The 20524-nt window shown below is 35.2% G+C and overlaps 1 protein-coding gene across 1 annotated transcript in view; it reads left to right on the top strand.

The window, feature by feature from the left end:
* NCAM2 (neural cell adhesion molecule 2) overlaps positions 1-20524 on the top strand; it is a 222339-nt gene that overhangs the window by 106220 nt on the left and 95595 nt on the right. Inside the window, exons 8-9 of the mRNA XM_065740855.1 lie at positions 2371-2531; positions 11018-11163. Of these exons, the coding sequence (XP_065596927.1) occupies positions 2371-2531; positions 11018-11163 (307 nt within the window). The remainder of the gene's footprint in view (positions 1-2370; positions 2532-11017; positions 11164-20524) is intronic.

Raw genomic sequence — 20524 nt, 5'->3', positions numbered from 1 at the left:
TATCTTTTTCAGTTTTTAAAATATGTCCTGACTCCTAAAAATCTCTCACTGGCTCTAGTGAAGCTTCTTTTAACAAGGCGTGCATAATTTGGACCTCTCATTGTGTAGCCCTCCCTTCCTTACAGTCCAGTGGTATTTTAGTCAGTTGAAATCTGATTTCCTTTCCTCTTGATTCTTTTTAGCTTTCCAGTGAACTGATGTAACAGAATGTCAAATTCTGCCAGGACATGAAAAACATCTTAAAAATCAAATGCTAGTGATACTGAAGTGGCTTACATTCCTCTGCACTGAATTAAGCAAGATGATGGTCAGAATTATAGTTGCAAGCTATCTCTTTAGACAATATCAAATATGACAGAGTTTTAACTAGTTATGTTAACCCTTTTTATTACTAACTACTAACTATCAATTTAGAATGGAGCCATCTGAGCTGTTGTGTTGATGTTACTCAAAAATGTCTGAGATCATTTGCTAGTTAGTCAGTTTGAGATACCTAACAGAGAAGAAAGGTTGTCAAAATCTAGTTTTAGTTCACTGTATTTAATATGCAGATGTACTTTGTTAATATTTCATGGACTAAAGGAATCTAATTCTTTCACCACTTAACTGATACTGCATTAAAGCAAAACAATACACTAATAGAAATAGATCAGCTAGGTTTGAAATATAATTCAAATGTGCAGGTCCTGAACTGGTAACGTTTACTCATGGAAATAGTCCTACTGAAAACAATTATTGTTTACATTTGTGGAGGTAATTTACAGTAATAAAATTTAGTTGGATCTACTCCCCATATCTTTATTGACAGGGCATGGAACTATGTAACAAAAGAAATAATAAAAGAAACAGTGTTCTTTTAACGTATCGTGGTTTTTTGTTCACCCATATCATTGTCAGTCTGAACCCTTCCTTTTCCCTAGAATGTCCATAGTAATCTTCATGATCTAATTTCTCCTCATTTCACAGATACACATAGTGAATGATATGAAGGGCATTTGGAAACTACTTTTGACCTTGAGTATAGACTCTTGCCACCTACAGAGGTCGTTGTAATTTTTATGAAAACACTTAGATGAAGAAATATACCTTTTCTCTTCAGCTAAGCAGTGTATATGCTTTTCTTTGAACGGGAGATAAGGGAGAATCATCATCATGTATTAAAATAGACTGATAATTGGAACAGAGTTACTTACAAAAAATGTTAGTAAAATGCAGGATAAACAGATGGCCAGGGAATGCCATTAATATTCCCAAGGTGGGGAAAAACACATAAACAAACAACAAATGGTGTTTTCACTTTTAGGGAAAGTATCATTTTAGAAGATATGAATTATACCTAGCTATCGGGATTCTGTGAGCAGAAAGAATATGAAAACAGTTGTTTCTCAAATCTTGAAATAAAACAGTTATGGAAATATATATATGCATTGGTTTCCTTTCACAATTTGTTTTCAAAAGCTTGGCATTGCCATCTAGTTTATTAATGCTTATGAAAATCAGGCAGTCTTCATGTAGGTGCATACAAGAACAGGGTGTTGATGATTCAGCAGAACAAAATAATCCTAAATCAAATAAGTGAGAATGAAAAGAGGTACAAGTAAAGTTAGGATTGCTTCCTTTTAGAAGAATCCGTTACAGTAACTGTGTGTTACTCAGATGGAGTGGTTAAGCCTTGATCAGCACTCAGAATTGTTCACAGGTTTTATTATTTCTATACCATCTGGTCAGAGCTAATTATAATGCCTGGAGATATGTCTGCTTACTAGATTGTGGCTAGCCAACATCATCCGAGAGGAAATAATTCAGAAGAGTTCTTTATGTGCCAAGAGGCTCTATGTGTAACTAATATAAAATTATTTTTATAAATTGATATCTTATTACTAATATAAACTTAAAAATGTGCCTTTAACTGTTTCTTACATCCAACTATGCCAGATTCCTTGAGTGCAAGTTGTGTTTTAGACTTCTATTCACAAGCATATTTTCTACCATTAAGTCATGAAATTTTAAGAATGAAGTTAGAGTATTTTTAATACATATATTTTAGAACTTGACAATAAAATGGTGAACCAGGGGTCCTGATCATCAAAATGGAGTCCAGATTGCATTGCTTATGTGTAGAACATGCTCGTTCTTATGGTACACAACAGAACACAACAGTAATCCAGCAGAACAATTGTCATCATGCTTAATTTAAGTCCCTTCTACGCATACTGTGAGTTTATGTCACATGAGTTAATGCATTTTTCTTAACAGCATAATAGCACTTTCTTAGAACATTACTTAAAATTGATTGATGCTTTCATAGTGCATTATTTCAGACTTTGGAACCTGCTGATTCTCTATATCTTTTTTGGTGGTTTTTTTTAGGAATGGTAAACTTATTGAAGAAAATGAAAAATATGTATTGAGAGGGAACAATGCAGAGTTAACAATAAGAGATATAAAAAATATTGATGCGGGTCTTTACGTCTGCAGTGCTAAAAACAAAGCGGGAAATGATAAGAGACAGACATTCCTTCAGGTTTTTGGTAAGTACTTTATAAAATATACCATCCTTCCTTTCACAAGGAGCAGCTGAAGTTACAATTCCGAGTTTTCAGTTGAACAGTATTCCTGCAGTGTGTCTTCTGATGCAGGAAACCACTGTATAATTTTATAACTTTCCTTGCTATTGACCACTTTAACCTTTAATCCTGAATCCAATTTTGAAAGGGCTATTTTTTACTACTGTACTATTCAGATACAATACAATGGAGTGTTAAATTGTTAATTCACTCTAGTTTGCCTTTAGAAGTTGGCTGCTTGCAAGAAAACCAAAGGGAGAATAAGAGAAAACTACTGAAAGGGGAAAACTGGTTATTTTTCCTATCAGTCGGTTTTGTTGTTTTTTTAAGAAGAGTTCCATGCAGAGGTGTTCCTGATTTTATATCTGTTTTTGTTTTCTTTTTTTTCCAAGTGCATGATTGCGTAGTCACTGAAGATTTTCTGATATTAAGAAACAAGAATTTCAGAAGCAAAAAGTATAAAAACATGAAAACTTACCTCTCTTTCTGTGCCCTTCTACGCAGTCTGTGTTCACAATTGTATTCTTTATGAAGAACGCTGATTGTTTCTTTGAACAGATCAACTGTATCTGTGTGCCCTCCCGTATCTTTCCTTTTTGTGAGGCTTCTTACCATTCCACATTGCTGTTTCCAGTCCTACATACACATACACACGCACAGACATGTTGCCTAACCACTGGGGTACTTTCTGTTCTGTGGTGGTTGAGTGTTCTTCTAGATAACTTTTCAAAGGAAAGAAAATTAAACGCAGTCTTAAATTTCATTTTCACCTGAAGTTATGGAACATATTGAAGACTTATGCAACAGAGAAACTTTTTATTAAGTTGTGTTTTTTCGAAATTGAAAAAATATTGAAGGGGTAGAAATGACTTGGTAGTTTCAGTATGAGTTTGGGGACATTAGTATCAGGAATAATTTTGCATGTAGTTTAGGTCATTTTAAATATGGCTGAGCTGTACTTAGTTTTGCTTATTTGTTGTTTTTTTTTTTTTTTATTTAAATAACTTATTAATGCAAGGAACAGTGAAAGCAGGGAACACTGGACTAAAAGTGAATATTTCCTATATGCAATATATAGAAAATATACATTCTTACATACATTTTACATACATTATATATAAAATGTATTCCTTTCTACTGCCTACAGTAGTAGTTCATAGTTCATTCTACACTAGTTCATTTCTTTAATATGAGGAAAAATTCCAGTTTAGAAATTTCTCCTACCATGGAAGCGATCATGAATCTGTGATCCATGTATTTCTGTACCTGTCCAGTCATGATCTGTTGTTCTTGGAATGCCAAGGCAAGAATGTCATGCAGGAGTCATGTTATGGGGAACTTTAATGCAGAAGTACTTCTGTTTGGATCTCCATGCCTTCTCATGCATCCTCTTTACCTTTCCCAAGTCTCTTCCCTGAGTGTTGATAGCTAATTTAGAGCATGTCATTGTATATGTATATTTACAGCTACATTTCCTGTGTGCTCTTCTCTTGGATTTATTTCAATTAGGTTATAATAATCTGTGTACTGTCAGTTTGACTTGGCTTTGTATCAGAAAATAAGCTTCTTACCTCCTTTGTATTCTCCAAAGCTCAATGGGATTTTAGTCTAATATTTCCTTTACAAAGTTTATGTCTCACTCTGAAAATGTGGAGCAGAGTTGCTGTATTTTCTCCTACAAATAACTTTACTTTTTCTTTCGTCTCTTTCACAAAGATTAAACTTGCAGACATGTGTACAACCAACAATTTATTATACTTTTCTTCCCCTTATAAATGCATTCAAAAAACTGCAGACTGAAAATGGCAAGGCAGATGGCTAATTATTATAGCTCAGTAGTGCACAAACAAACAGTTTATGTTAAAATAAGCTCTTAAATTACACATTTTTTTTATGCTCCATTAGCTTGTTTATCTCACCTATCTGTTATCTCTAATTTTAATTTACAATTGAAGCTTCTTGAGACTATTGTTTGTACTGCATCAGGGTTCTGGCATGATTGAAGCTTCTAATGCTAATTATGTAACCTTAAAGCAATATTAACAACAGTAATGTTAGGGAATTCAGCATTTTAAATTTCTTGTGATCTGCGCTTTTGAATGGGTGTGGCCATCATAGTGCCATCTAATATCTCTATATGTGACTTTGTTTTTGTTCTTTTTTTTTTAACTTGTTTCCAATATCAGTGTATCAAAAGCTATTTTGTTTTCATATCAAATTCTTATCCAGACATTTTCTGGAACCCTAACACATATATAAAATCTATGTATTCCTACCTCACTCTCTCCAGTTTTTAACCTTAATTACTGCTTTTTATTTGTTCTGCATAATAAATCGTAGAGGAGAAGGAACATCCCTGTCACTGAAGATTTCTTAATAATAATGATTATAGTTATAGTATAGTCTGACCACATACTATTTTCTAGGTGTCTTAAGAATAGTCTGAATCTTACACAGCAGGAAGATTTATGCAGCGGTGTGCAATGTAAATTTAATTATTATTGAGGAAAGTATATACTATCATTCCTTTATGATTTGTCATCAGGCAGATGAGAAGTTGGAAAATGTAAATTACCTCTTCTGTCTTATCCCTCTTAGACTTAGTTCATATGAGTAAATTAAAAATATTTAGCTTTCTTGTGCTCCCAAAAGCCATGCATCTTTGAACCAAACAAGCCACAATTTATACTGAAAATGTGGTGTGAAGGTTGCGTACACTGTTCACTATTTTCAAGCATTACAACCAATACATTTTACATGGTTATTTTTCTTTCACATTTAGAAGCAGATAAATGTATGTTTTGTTTTCTGTGGTAAAATTCAATACAAATATAGGTGCTCTTTGTTTAAATCTACTGGTATGTCTATATAGGGAATACTGTATATTTGTGTATAAAACTGTCTGCTTCCTCATCCCACACCAACTGCAGTTTCAGAAAGTGCAAATCATCAATTAAAGATGTAAATGTTAAACATTCATACACTTTCTATATTCCTTCTTCCCTCCCTCTTACCTTCTTACCTGTGTGGAACATCTCTAATTCTTAAAATAACAGTGATGCTATCTATAAAAGCGATGATACCATATCTGTCAGAAGACAAGTCTTAAATCACTTCAAATGTAAAGTAGTAGTACACAATAGTGCATTAATCATGCACTAAATCAACCCCTAATGTATAGGTAAAGGTTTTTGTCTGTTTGTTTTTTGTATGTTTTTTAAGACAGGCATCAAATTTCAAGAATCAGTTGTTAACCTATTTCCTTGTTGGGATCTTGCTTGTGTACAAAATTCAAATGGTATCAGCAATTTTCAGGAGGACAGGGTTGTGGTTTTGCTACCTGATTCAGATGTGGATGTGCAGAAAAACAGCATACCAGGCAGTGATTTTGACATATAATAAGCCTGTTGATAATAAAACCACGTTTGTACTGATAGTGTTTATTTTCAAGAGATATAATTAGGACTGTCTCAAGCTTCCTACTTGTTCTACTTCTCAAGTCTGATGAACCTCTTGTCAATGATATGGGTATTCACTCTGTGAATTCATTAAAATGTATATCGTTTTCAAGAAATCAGTTGTAAGCAGAAAATAACAAATCTAGATGCTGAGATTGCTATCTATGTTCTTAAGCTTTGTAAGGGAGGCTGTGAAGTGCACAGCAATGAGCATAAACTGTCAATTTATGAGGTATTCTCCCCTTATATGAAATCAGTTTAGGGAAGACCAAGGAGGAAATATTATAAGTGGTAGTGATCTGAAGATCAGACTTCTCTACTCAGAGAATTTCCAAATTGCAATATTATTTCTTTATTTGGTAACATCACACTTGCTAATATTTCAAAAGTAACATCTGTACATTCACCTCACCATCATTTGTGGTGAGGAGGGGGTGGGCCTCTTCTCCCTGATAAATAATGACAGGACAAGAGGGAATGGCCACAAGTTGCGCTGGGGAAGATTTAGATTAGATGTGAGGAAACATTTTTTTTCTGAAAGAGTGGTCAGGCACTGGAATGGCCTGCCTAGGGAGGTGGTTGAGGCACCATCCCTAGCGCTGTTCAAGAAGCGTTTAGATGAGGTGCTAAGGGATTTGATTTAGTACTTGGGTAGGGATAGTGATAGGAGGATGGTTGGACTAGATGATCTTGTAGGTCCTTTCCAACCTAATGAACCTATGAACCTATGAACCTGTAGAGATGTGCACAGAATCATAGAATGGTTGAGGTTGGAAGAGATCTCTTGTACAAGTCCCAAGCTCCACTCAGAGGCACTTAGAACAAGGTGACCAGGTCCAAAGGCAGTACTGCTGCTTTCCAAGTAAAATCATTTTAATGAAGCTCAAGTGTAACTCCTTTCTGTGTTGAAATCTACTTTCATTTCAGTTAGATAATTTAGTTAAGAATTTTTTAAGTACATTTTTATCCGATTGGAAAATAGGAAAAGATTCTTCACTGAGGTGGTGGTTGGGCACCAGGACAGGCTCCCCATGGCAGTGCTCTCAGCACCCAGCCTGTCTGAGTTCAAGGAATGTTTGGACAATGTTCTGAAAGATATGATCTGATTTGTAGGTAGTCCTGTGTGTAGCCAGGAGTTTGACTCGATTGTCCTTGTGCATCCCTTCCAACTCAGCATATGTTGTGATTCTGTGATTATAACACAAATGCTTCAGTAATTTTGACTGAAGAAACTAGTGAATACCTGGAGGTCTTCTGGGCTGGCATCCTAAGACCATTTTTCATTTGTTTCACATTTGCTAGAATACTGAAAGTAAATACCAATTCAGTTTGAGAATAAAAATGTCAGTTTAGAAAGAACAGTTAAAGAACTGGGGAAAAAAACATCCATTTCAGTATTTCTGTCAGTTGTACGCTTTTCTTTCTTGAATAAATGTTATTTACTTCTATACAAAAATATGTCCAAAATGTAATTTATAAGCAAACAGTATAAACCTATTAGTCAATAGCTTGTGACCTATTAAAATAAGCAATTAAGTAATATCCTTTCCCATTTTCAATGCTCTTCTTCCTAGTAATAACTGTCAGCTAGATTCATTTGATGATTAATCAGTGCTTATTCCTTTAAATGTCAGCCTCCATGTCTAAAATGTCAAGTTAAAACTTCGTCTTGTTATAATCCATTTGAAGAAGACTTTAAAGAAATTCAGAATATAAACCAGAGAGATAAAATAATAAATAGTTCAAATTATATACTTATGAAGATGAATCAACTTGAGAAAAGCTTATTGTTTGGCATGTATGTATGGGAAATAATCATGTTCTGATAAAGATAATGCCAAATTTGTCAAATTTATTTCATAAAATACTATGTTTGATGCTTTCATTTGAGTGATGTATCTGCCATACATATTTCCTTGTTTTCAGGAATGATAATATATATTAAAAAAAAGAAACAACTGTTTATACTGTAGCCAGGGGACTGTGGCTATAGAAGGAGTATCTGAGCTACTCATGGTAGAATGTTTCATAGGCATTTGAATGATCCTAGAAGTGAGAAGTAAAATTTTCATGTCATTTCAAATTCTTCATTTATTTCACAAAAGTATTATCCTTTAGTTATACCACTGAGGACAGCTAACAGCTTTTTTTCAAATTAATTGGTATCCTGCTATAATGCTTTGTTTACTACCTTGTAACATACCAAATAAAGCTGGATTCAACTGATACTTAAAATCTCCTAATCTCGCTGAATATTTTCTTCTTGTGCACATTTTCACTCACCTTAGATTTTATCTGAGTGAAGAAGAATATTAGTGCACTACTTCATTTGGGAAAATATTACTTATTTTTCATCTCTGTGCAGTAAACTTAAAGTAGATTTTTTGTAATAGTGAACAGATGTGAACAGACGTGTTCACAACGTCAACAGACAGTATACAAACAATTGAAGGACTATGGAGGTAATGAATGAGAAGTGAGACCAAAAATGATGTGATAGAAATGGACAGAATAGAAGGAGATGATCTGTCTGAATGTAGCAGATTTGAACCTGGTTTTATTATTTTTCTTGGTGATGCCGTGTCTGAAAGACAGTGGTAATAAATAGTGGTAAAAAAATGAAAAGAGATCAGATATGAGGAAAAAAAAAGTTCTTACCATGAGGGCAACCAGGAACTGCAGTAGGCTGGTGAGAAAGATTATGCAGTCTGTTCCTGGAATTTTTTAAGGTAGTTGTCAAAAAATCCCTATGCAGTCTGATCTGAGCAGGGTTCCCCTCTAACTGGAATGATTCTCTTTCCCCTTCTGGTTAATGAATGTAACACAGTTGCTTTTCTGCATTGCATACACTTCCAAAAATCCATTAGAAAATACGTCACCTCACTGTTTATTTTGTGCTTTATCTAGACTATAATCTAGCAGTGTTTCATCAAAAACAAAAGTAAAGATAACTGAAAATATAGTATTAAATTTACTCATACAAACCTAGCTCACTGCTTTTGGGTATAAACTTATTGAATCATACTCCTGTTACAGGATTATATAGTAGGCTTTGCAATGAGATGAGTGTCTCCTTCAATCTACAAAGATTTGGAGAAGCTTACTAATGGTTAAATATGACTAAATATATAGTGCCAACACATTTTTTTATGAAGGTATTTGAATGCAATGGGAGAGAATAATGTTCTGTGCATAGTTATACAGCAGAGTTCTTTTATAATATTGTACAGATAAGTTCTCTAAGTAGGTGTTCCCTTTTAACTAGAAATGGCATTGCAATGTAAATAACCTGTCAAGGCACAATATAGCTTGAGAGCTGTAATTGCTCTGCACCAGTATCTGTAAACTGGAATGATCTGAAGAATGCAAACATTATCTGGACTTTTAAAAAATCTATTTTTCCGCCAATTTACAGAGTAAGTAAAGATGAATGTTTTGTCAGAGAAGTTTTCAATTCTTAATAGCGTTAGTAGTAATACGTTTGTTATTGAGAGACTTTGTTAAACTCAGTTTGTGTAAGGCAGATAGATATTTCTAAAGATTCAAGATAAACAATATTGTCTTGATTTCAGCTGGGATAGAGTTAATTTCCTTCACAGAGGCTCACATACTGCTACATTTTGGATTTGTGGTGAGAATAGTCTTGAAAATGTACTGATGTTTTAATTGTTGCTCAACAGCACTTAGAAAGATCCAAGTACTTGTCTGTTTCTCACAGTGCCCTACCAGCAATGAGCTGAGGGAGCACAAGGGACAGGGAGGGGACACAGTCAGGACAGCTGACCTAAATCGGGCCAAAGGGATGTTCCCACGGCACATGATGTTGTATTCAGTAATAAAGGCAAAAGAAAGAGGAAAGAGGAAATGTTGAGTTAGAGCATTTGTCTTCCTAAGTAATCATTATGCACAGTAGGGCTTGGCTTTCCTGGAAATTGCTGATGTTCTGGAAATTGCCTGCAAGATCGGAACTGGTGAATAAATTCCTTATTTTGTTTTGCTTGCGTACACAACTTTTGCTGATCTAATAAGCAATCTCAATCCACGTTTTCCTACCTTTATCTTTCTAATTCTCTACCCCATCCCACTAAAGACTCTAGCCCACAACAAATATTAGTAATCCTGTATTATTCCAAGCAATTTATCTCTGAAGACAGAAATTATCATAGTGTCATAGAGTAGCTGAATGAGGAAGGCATTTCTGGAGATCATCTAGTGCAATCCCACTGCTCAGAGCAGCACTAGCTAGAGCAGTTTGCTTGAGACTGTGTGTAGTTGACTTTTGAGTACAGTCAGAGATGGAGAATCCACAGCTTCCTGGGCTTGCTTTTGTGTTCAACCATTCCTCACAGTAAAAAAGGGTTTTGCTCTTCTTAAATGTTATTTCAGTTTGTGCCTATTGCTTATTGTCCTGTCCTTGCACCACTGAGAAGTTTGTCTCCACCTGTATTCACCTCTGTCAGATGTTTATACTCATGGTTAAGATCCCTCTGAGTCTTCTAACTACTCAGGGATACCCTGCTGGTTCACAGCCAACTTCTTGATTGCTGGGACCCTCTAGGCTGATCAGCACCAAGCCTGTAATGTTACATGGAGTTACTCCTACTCATGTGTGGGATTGCCATGTAGACACTGAGTCTTTGTTTCATTCCTGAAATGTCCTGCTCCCTAAGAGATGGGGAGCCAGGAGCAAAGCACAATGACAGGGCCACCACAGCAAGGGCCTTGTTAATCAGGGTTTATCCTGTTGTGCTGAAGCAAGGGAGCAGGCAGCCCTGAGGCTGGCAGCCATTCTTAGACAAGAGTTCAGGTGGTCAAAAACACAGAAATGGTAGTTGTGCAACTTGAAGTCAGAAAAGTTGATTGCTTTTGTAGATAGTAATGTTAAACCTTTAGGTAAACAGAAGAAAATGAATTTAAATGCACTGTTTTAAAGGAAAAAAATATATTGATGTTCTTTATGCAAGGTGAATAATGTAATTTGTATTTTAACAGTACAGCCTCAAATAACACAGCTTAAAAATGAAACCACATTTGAGAATGGGAAAGCCACCCTCATCTGTGAAGCAGAAGGAGAACCTATCCCAGAGATTACTTGGAAAAGGGCCGTTGATGGAATAACTTTCTCTGAAGGTGACAAGGTAAATCAGCTTTTACATTACATAAATGCACATTGTCTTGGTAATCATCATAAGCAAAAAGTGAACTTAGAGAAATTGAAATTAATTTTAGATGAAATTGGAAGGAAATAATATTTCCTAAGGTAAAAAAAATGTTTAAATTCTGAATTTTAAATTAACTTTTTTTTCTGTTTTTATGTTTTTATAATTTAAAAAGCACAGTAAAAGTGCTGAAGGGAAATACTTAGCTTTTCTTGACATATTTTGAATTGGTCCAGTATTTCTCGAACTACTGTGGAGCCTTCAGAAGCCTGAAACAATAGAAATAATAAAAAAAAATCATTTCCAGATACTTTGGAAATCTCCCTTTTTCACCTTAGGGCTTTTTTCTTACCTTTCTATTTTTCTTGCCAAAGAATAAGGTAATCTTTAACTACAAATCGACCCATTTTCCCACTATGATTTCACATTTTCATACTTTATTACAAAAATAAGTTGAGTAGAAAAAGATTGTAATGAAGAAAGTCAGTTGCTGTAGGAACAAAAGCTTTAAGTAGGTGGAATGTTAAGCAAAAGGGAAAGGTGTAATGTTATTCCTAATGAGGTAGATCTATTTTTCAAGACTGTTTTAAAAAATAATTTTCTTTGAATATTTGAACAAAAATTTGCTTCTTAATTTCCTTAGATAAAATACAGATTTTGTCTGCATTACTTAAATTGTGAGATACCAACTGTATGGCTTGCTAATTCCGAATTTAGACAAAATAATCTAAACAGTCTGCTTGCAGATGTTTGCAAATCAATAGCTGTCAAAAAAAAAAAAGTGATCAGACCAATCAGGGAGTTAGATACAGTAAATCACTGAGTTTATAGGGAGTTATTATGCAAGGATTGCTCTGAAAGTAATGCCTCCTATTTTATTCTGTTGGTCCACGATGTCAGAGTTGAATGTTGGTGATATGGCAGTAGAGGTTGAACCTTCCTACCAATATTCCATTAGATTTTAATGCTATGTGAAAGATAGTTTGACACTCAAATGGCTTCTGACATGGAAGTGTATATGGAGCAGAGGTGTGGAACTGAATCCTCCAGGTGGAAAGCATTATACTCAGCAACATTCACTGATGCTTGCTGAACATTTATGGGGACCAAAGAGTGGATGTGAACACAGTGATGCAGTGTGTGGTGTGGTTTAGCAGTGGCGACAGCAGTGTGAAAGACAAACCACATTAGGGATGGCCATGCACTGCTGTCATACTGTGTAATGAAGAGCATCTTGATATGCTACCCACACAAACCAGCAGATTATACCTAGGGAACTATGTATGATGCTAAATATTGGCTTTAATGAATTGGAAACAATGGTGGCAGTGTTGGGTTATTGCTAAGTTTACATCAGGAAGATCCCATGGATTCTCCCACAGGAACAGGAGGAAAGCCTCATTCATTTTTGAATGATACAAAGCTGAAAGTGACAGTTACCTGGATTGCATCATTACCAGTGATGAGATGCAGTGTCACCACTACAAGCAAGAGTCAAAATGGCTGTCCTTGGTGTGGCAATGTAAGAATTCCTTATTGAAGAAAATGTTCAAGATGCAGCCCTCAGTAGGTGAAGTGATGTGCACTGTCTTTTGGGACAGGAATGGGGTGATCATTCTGGATTTTGTGGAATCCAAAGAAATTATCAACTCTCATCACTACATTTTGACACTGTCTAAGCTGGAGGCTTGAACTTCCAGAGTCAGGCCACAGAAGAATACATCCTTTCTCTTAGAACACTGTAAAGCCAGGCCTGATACCAGTGGGAAGATCATGGAATATATCACCAATCTTGTCTGCACTTTCCTACCACACCCGGATTTGGCACCTTCTGACTTACATCTGTTTGGACTAATGAAAGATAGACTGTGTGGGCCATATTTTCATAGCAACAACATCATCATAGCTCCTGTGAAATAGTGGGACCCCTCTGCTGGTGCATATTTTTCCAAATGTGACATGCAGGTTGTTGTTCACTGCTGGTGAAAATACATAGCTAATAGAGCTGACTATATTGATCGATAGTGTTTTGTGGATGGGAATTTGCTCTATCAAACAGTGTTACTGTGCTCTTTGTATGTGTTATGTTTTCCATGGATTCAGGTAGGAGGCATTACTTTTAAAGCGACCTACATGTACTAAGGAATTAAGTAGATTTATTATTTATGTTCCAGTGGAGAATTTTTTTTTGGTGAATTCTCCCACCATTCCCGGCATCGTGGCAGTTCATATGAGGTTCTGCCTATTATTTTCCCGTTCTGCGACTTCCATTAAAGAGATTTTTTTTTCCATGTAGTTTTACATGAATCAGAAAAGTCTCTCTCTTCCTTAAGTATTTGAAATTAAAGATGATCTTTCTAATGCATAAAGTCTACACTTGATTCAAACATTAAAAATGTGTTTTTTCACTTATGTTTGGAGTACTCCTAAAATAGTTATATCAAACAGTGAAAGCAAATAGCAGAAACAAGCTAAAAACATTGATGAAATTGAAATCGTTATTTGTCCAGAACTCATATAGTATGGTATTACATTCTTAATTCAAACTACAGATGGTTAAACTCTTCAGACTAGTGAGTGTTACCTAGGTAACAGTTTTTTGTGTGTGGAAAATAAAAAGACCAATAATAAGTAGTTACGTGGTTTCATTTTGTTCTTGCCAGTGAAGGAACTTCGAGTGTATTGCTCATGGGAGGGTTTTTGCTGAATGTTGAATAACTGTCCTGAATATGTCTTGAGCTGTAAAATAAGCTTCTAAAATTTCCATACGGTTCTGCAACACTCTTAAGGAGCAAAGACTTAACTAGAGCTTTACTATCAAATTGTGTGAATAGTTTAGTGGGAAACCAAACCGGTGGTGAATAAATTGTTGGATATCTCTTGAGTAATACAGCAATGTCCTACAATGAGAAAGAGAAGGTAAAGGTGAGTTGAAGAAAATAGAGGTTTTTATAAACAGTCTTAGATTCTAATTATTTATTATATATTATAACTTGAAATAGTGTCCAGTCACCAGACGTACTTGCGTGAATATAAAAAAATGTTGTCTACAGTCAGTGAATTTATCTTTTGAATTTTTTAATAGTTAAAAGTATTGGTGCAGATTATTGTTTACCAGTGTTCTTTGTTTAATTAAATATTTACTAAGGAGATGATTGTGATTTTTTCTCTGTAGAAGATGTAAGATTTGTTGCAACCAGAACATTACCATGATAGTGATTAAAAATCAGAAAGTGTTCCTATTTTTAACAATAGTTTTATTATGCTCAGAATGTAGCTCCTCAGTCTTCTTATTATTTTGCTAAAATGCAAGTATAGCTTGTATGGATAGTTATAGGATGACTGTCTGAAATGTTTAACAGTTCCATAAATTTGAAATGTTGCCTGAAGAATTCCTCTGCCAGGAAAAATTATAATTGCATTTTAATTTCTCAAAACCAAAAGTAATTTGATCAAAGAACATATGGAAAGCTTATTATGTAAGGCCCAAATTATATAATAATTCCTTCTTTCCTTTCTCTCCCTCCCAAAACATTGTGAATTGAATAACATACTGCAAAATTTGAAGTATCCTTTGGTTTATGGGATTCTGATCTTACAAAAATTAAATATCAGTGAGAGATATATATGTCTTTGTGATTGATCTGCCATTACTTTTTTCCTTTAGGAAAGCTTTTTTTTATTACTGGCTAATACGATTCTCTTCCCTTTTAGGTAATTATATCAACATCTATTACCAAAATTCCAAGTATTTCCCAATTGGAAAGAAATACAGTAGTTTCCTTGAAAATAGCAGTCTGCAATCGCACAGATGCAGGCTGCTTTATCTCTCATTCAAAGCATTTTCTGTTATCTTTAAACCACAATAGAGTTTTTCTTCAGATATTAAATTTAATAGTATTATTGCTGGCTGCTCTGGACTTGTGGTCCTGTCTTTACTGTAATCACTTAGGCTGATTACCACAATTTTTATAATGATAGCTGGATGTCATGATCTGTAATGTGCATGTATTCTTGCAGGCCTGTTTGTTTTTTATTTTCTTACTGCTAATGGTGGACCCTTTACACTTGTCAGAACTGTGCAAAAGATATTAAGTGCTTTCTACAGCTTTTTGTCATTCACTTTTCAGACTTCAGTACCTTTGTGTTGTGTAGTTAAAAGCTTAAAGGTGTTTATGCAGGTGACACACATATCAAGGAATAAGAGATGGCCAAGAAGCGTTTCAGACTCGTGCTGTTAATTCTCAGGAAATCCCAGAGCACTCTAGAGTTCCAAAGAGCTTGGAAAGAAAAATGAGTGTGGCAGTAGCTGGAAGGATAACTGAAGTTTACAGGGTCATTCCTCAGCAAAATACTAGGAAGTCTGAATTAGATTCAATAAATATTTGTTTCAGTAACATAATGATTGATAGCTGCCATGAATTCATTGCAAATAGATCTTGTCAAATTGATTCAGCGTAAATTAAAAATCTAAGTTGTTTTACTAAATGCCAACGTTTTTGAGGCAATAGAGTTAGTGACGAAGCCAGCACACTTGGAAGTCCAGCTAAAAATATGGGTGCATATTTCCTCTGAACTGTTTTAAGGCATGAAGGATAAATCGTTCTTCCTTCATGCTTGACATCGTTAAAGTTTCATATAGAAAAGTTTTTGGACGTGTGCTTGGTAATAGAAATCACTTAAGACTACGTATTTAACTTCTTGACATAGGAAAAATAAAAACCAACCAAATTTGATAGATGCACTGTTACAGTACATCTATGTGAAAGAATGAAGGAAAAAAAAAGAAACTGATCCAGGGAAATGCTAATTTTTAAGAGTGACATTTTGAATACCGTGTTACGTACAGCAGCAGTTTTTATAAGTATTTTTTTTTAAGTATTTGCAGCTTTGGCATTCCTGAGGCTAGGCATTATGTACTCTGAAAGTGGAATTCAAATATCCAGAATTCTGCAGTGAGGAGAAAATCACTTGTCTTACAAAAGATCTTCAGAAGCCATATACGCTGAACTGAAATGACTGTTAAGGACAGTAAATAATAGAATCAGTAAGGCTGGAAAAGACCTCATCTAGTCTAACCTTCAGCCCATCCCCACCATGCCCAATAACAATGTCCCTCAGTGCGACATGAACACCGTTCTTGAACACCTACAGCAATTCCTCCAGGGACTCCACCACTTCCTTGGGCAACCTGTTCCAGTGTCTCACCATTCTTTCTGAGAAGAATTTTTTCCTAATATCCAACCTGTGTCTCCCCTGGCACAATTTAAGGCTATTAACTCTCATTCTATCACTGTTACCAGGGAAAAGAGGCTGACGCTCACCTTTCTGCAACCTCCTTTCAGGTAGCTGTAGGAGTGCAATCAAGTCCCCTCTGAGTCTCCACTTCTCCAGACAAAGCAATGCCAGAAGTGCATGCTCTTCTCCTTCTTCTCACTACGGCTTTGATACCATCAGGCTGCAGGTAGACACCTGGCCACATAGTCCTTGAGGATAGCTACCAAAGAAATGCTCTTCAAGTAAATTGGTGAGATGCAGAGAGTGTATTTTAAATGTAGCTTTGTTTTAATATTAATCACTGAAGAACAAAGAGATCTGAACATGAGATCATTCCTAGCCTTCACTAAGTCAAAATTATGTTTTATTTTAAATTATATTTTTTATAACTGGGACATAGACTTTTCTGAGTTTTGAAAAGATTGTGTGCAAAAGAAGGGAAAATATGTACTAAAGTCATAGATCAAAGAAATAACCCTACTGGGCTTAAGAAACAGAATGTTAATCAGTAAGAGGTCTATAATTATCTCTAAGGAAGGCATAACTTTGAAAAAGGATTTTCAGTGTATCAGATCTGTGTACTTGAAAATTGAAGCTCAGTGATTTCAAACAAGACACGAAGAAACTTTCTCCCCCCTCCTTTTTTTTTCAGTTAGCCTTTGGAGCAGCCTGTAATACAGTGTGGTCTCTTTCATTAAGAATTTGAAATAAAAGTGTCTTTCCCCTTCCTCTGACCTCTGCTGAAAGTTTAAATGGAAAGTTTTCCAGGCAGCTACAATAGATGACCTCTATAATCCTTTTATAGCTTTATAACTCATAACTGCATAAGAGCGGGTAAGCCTAAGTAAATGAATGATTGTGTGTGACAGAAAGCATTTGGCTCACCCATTAAGATTTGAAAATTGAAATGGAGATTTACTCCATGATTAGAGCTTCATCCACTGATTCAGCATCAAGCCAAAATTCTGTATGGTGTATGTACTTCGTTTCTGTGCTTCTGTTGCCCAGCTTCTTCCTCAGCATTGCACGTTCTGTCACTGACATGCCAACCTGGCCATTGCCTCTTTGGCTGTGATTTAAAATGATGTGATCCTACAGACTTCTGTGTATCCAGCAGGCCTGGACCTTCTCCCAGTAAAAACAGGCAGGAGAAGAGTTCCACTTTTGTAGAACAGAAGGAAGGATGTTGACTGGATTTGACTTTATAATCGCTTATAAAATATGCTTTGGACGCATACACACAGACCTGTGCAGAACCCTGCATAAGAGCATATCCTGATTCTCTAAGTCAAGAATGTCATTTATTTCTGTGCATTGTTCAGTAGTGTGAAGGCAAGGTTTCATGATGTATTTTCCTTAAGTAATTCTGGCACAATTATGAAAGCTGACCAGTGTAGTTTGTAATTACCATTTCAAGCTGTATTTTGGAATACAAATAACAATAACAGATGGGGACTGATTTGAGACAGTAGCTCTATATATACAGATATGTGCAAAGAGACTATCTTTACCCTGAAGAATTTGCATTCTAAACATGTAAAATGAACCAAAGAAGAAAATTCATTACACGGAGATAATAGTCTAGTGTCCACCCAGTACTCAAGTTTGATGATGTCTCATATGGAGTAACTGGTTAAAAAAGAAAAATAATATTATTTTATATAACTTGATAGAATTTAGCCTGACATCTTTGAAATGTCTTACACTGTTCTATCATTATGCAAAGTAAAAGGATGTCAGATTTTAAACTTTATAATGAAGGTTATAGAGACAGTTCGAAAGTCTGAGTTCTCTTTCCTTGCAAGTACTGTGCTGTGTGTCACTGTAATAATTTCCTATTTTTTAAGTATTGCAAAGCCCATACCAGCTAGTAAATTATTTTCCAAGTTTGATTTCACCTTATATTGGTGTGTAAATTTTAACTGTTGGTAATTTGTAGTTTGTTTGTCATTGTAATAATCCAGCAATAGGCAAAATATTTGTGGTTTGTTTGCTTTTCCTTTTTGAAATGTCAACTCTGCTTTTTACCCAAACTTCTTGTGGTAATGGTTGAGGCCTTCAGGTTAAAACAGTTAATGTAGGCTTCTACAGTTCACTCACACAATGCAGCTGGCCGTGCAGTTGAGAAACTACAAACAATTCAACCAGCCCTCATTGGCTGGGTAGGCAGCTGGCAATGGACAGGTAGCTGTGATGCAGGAACAGCTGATGGCCACCACTCCAGTCATTCTGCTTACACAGAAATGAGCAGAGGCATGAGGAGTGTGAGAAATCTTTTTTATATTCTTTTTTTTTTTCCCAAATGAATCATAATGGACAAAGATATTAAGGGTATGAAATGGTAGTGAGAATATTTTGACTGGAAGGTAAATAAAATGACTTGTAAGTGAGTAGAAATCATGAAATTGACCTTGAATATTAGATAAATAAAGTTTTGGAGCTATACAGGCTTACATCCTCTGGCATAAGCAAACTATGGAGTACATATGAATAATATACTCATCAGTTATCACATGCACTGAAATCTGCATGTGTTGGTGCTCCTTCATCTTTTATATGGTGATTTGTTGTGGCACAGCTCAGAGGCAGTATTTGTAGTGTTGGGATAAATTCTTCAGGAGCTAAAAATAAGAGTACAGTTCTGGGAGAGTATTTTGGTAGGATGATTGATTTTGGCAGTATAAGGTAGTGTGAAGTTAGGAGGATGAGGAAATAAAAAAGCAGTTTTCCTGACCGAGGTGATGAAGGATTGCATTGGGAAAGCTGCAAGGAAATGTGGACGTTTCAAAGTCCATAATCAGTACAGCCATTCATCTGAATTCCTCTTTCTCTTTTTGGTAACAGTATCAGCAGTGGTACAGAAGTGAAATTAAAACTGAAGTTAGAAATTATTTTGATGTACTGTAACATCTTCCCTAGTGCGGGTTTGACCAGTGGCTACATTTGACAACTCCATACTAAATCTCTGCCATTTGAACAGAGGACTCTTAGATGTATTCTTCCTTTAGAAGACAAATTAAATGCTCTTTGACACAGAATAGCATGAAAACGCTATACGTGTACACATCTATAAATGTATTCAAGTTGCACTGATTCTTGTTTTGGTTTACATTAGCTCAGAATTAAAAAACAAAAAACAAAAAAACCCAAACAACATAGAATATCCTGACTATCAAGGGACCTACCAGAATGATAGAGTCCAACTTCTGCCTCTGCATAGGACTATCCAAAATTCAGATGTTTGAGTGCATTGTCCAAATGTCCAGATGCTTCTTGAACTTCAGCAGCTGATGCTATGACCATTCTGTAATTTTTGCTTTTGGTGAAACTTGGTACATGGGACAGAATTGAGTAGAGAAAGTTGTTGCTTTTTGCATTCTTGAAAAAATGAAGAACAAAGGAAATGTTGATTTTAATACCTCTGCTATATTAAAAGCTTAAGCAAACTAAGGAAAGTAGAACATCACTAGTTTAATCAATGTCTGCAGTGAAATCTAAACTGAAGTGCAGATTTCTTATTCTGTAAATGAATAATCCTATTTCTACCTAATTTATAATATAAACTTAAAAAATGTCTTCTATTTTTAATCCTTTTTATTATGGAGCTAGTATACATTTGTGGATAGTTTCTCTGGGTTGTGATGTTACTTTTAAAGGCTGAAATAAAGCTGCACAGACTTCAAAATGGCATACATAACATTAACTCTTTCTGTTTTGTTACCAGTGATGATAATCTGTCTGTTGTACTAACGAAGATGAAAATTATCAGGGAGTGTTTTTAGATCAGCATTTCAGTACAGCTTAGACTTAGACTGAATATTCATTCATTGCTTCTGCTAAAATATTGTTTCATGAGCTTCTAATTATCAGTTGTATTATATGCTCTCTAATAGTATTATTGAGATACAGGTATAACTGATGATACATGAAGCACTACAGCTACATGTTATAAACTGATCTCAGTTGGTAGTGTTCACTGATTTAACAAGATGTTCTCCAGAGACTTTGGAAAGGATAAATCTTCTAGGTACCATGGAAACCCATGTGAAATGAGAAATACAGG

The sequence above is a fragment of the Cyrtonyx montezumae genome, unplaced genomic scaffold (genome assembly GCF_038088225.1).
Source record: "Cyrtonyx montezumae isolate F1298 unplaced genomic scaffold, pur_monq_1.0 scaffold_3, whole genome shotgun sequence".
Taxonomy (NCBI): Eukaryota; Metazoa; Chordata; class Aves; order Galliformes; family Odontophoridae; genus Cyrtonyx; species Cyrtonyx montezumae.
Note: the sequence above shows the minus strand (reverse complement) of the source record. Positions and strands in the feature narration are given on the sequence as shown.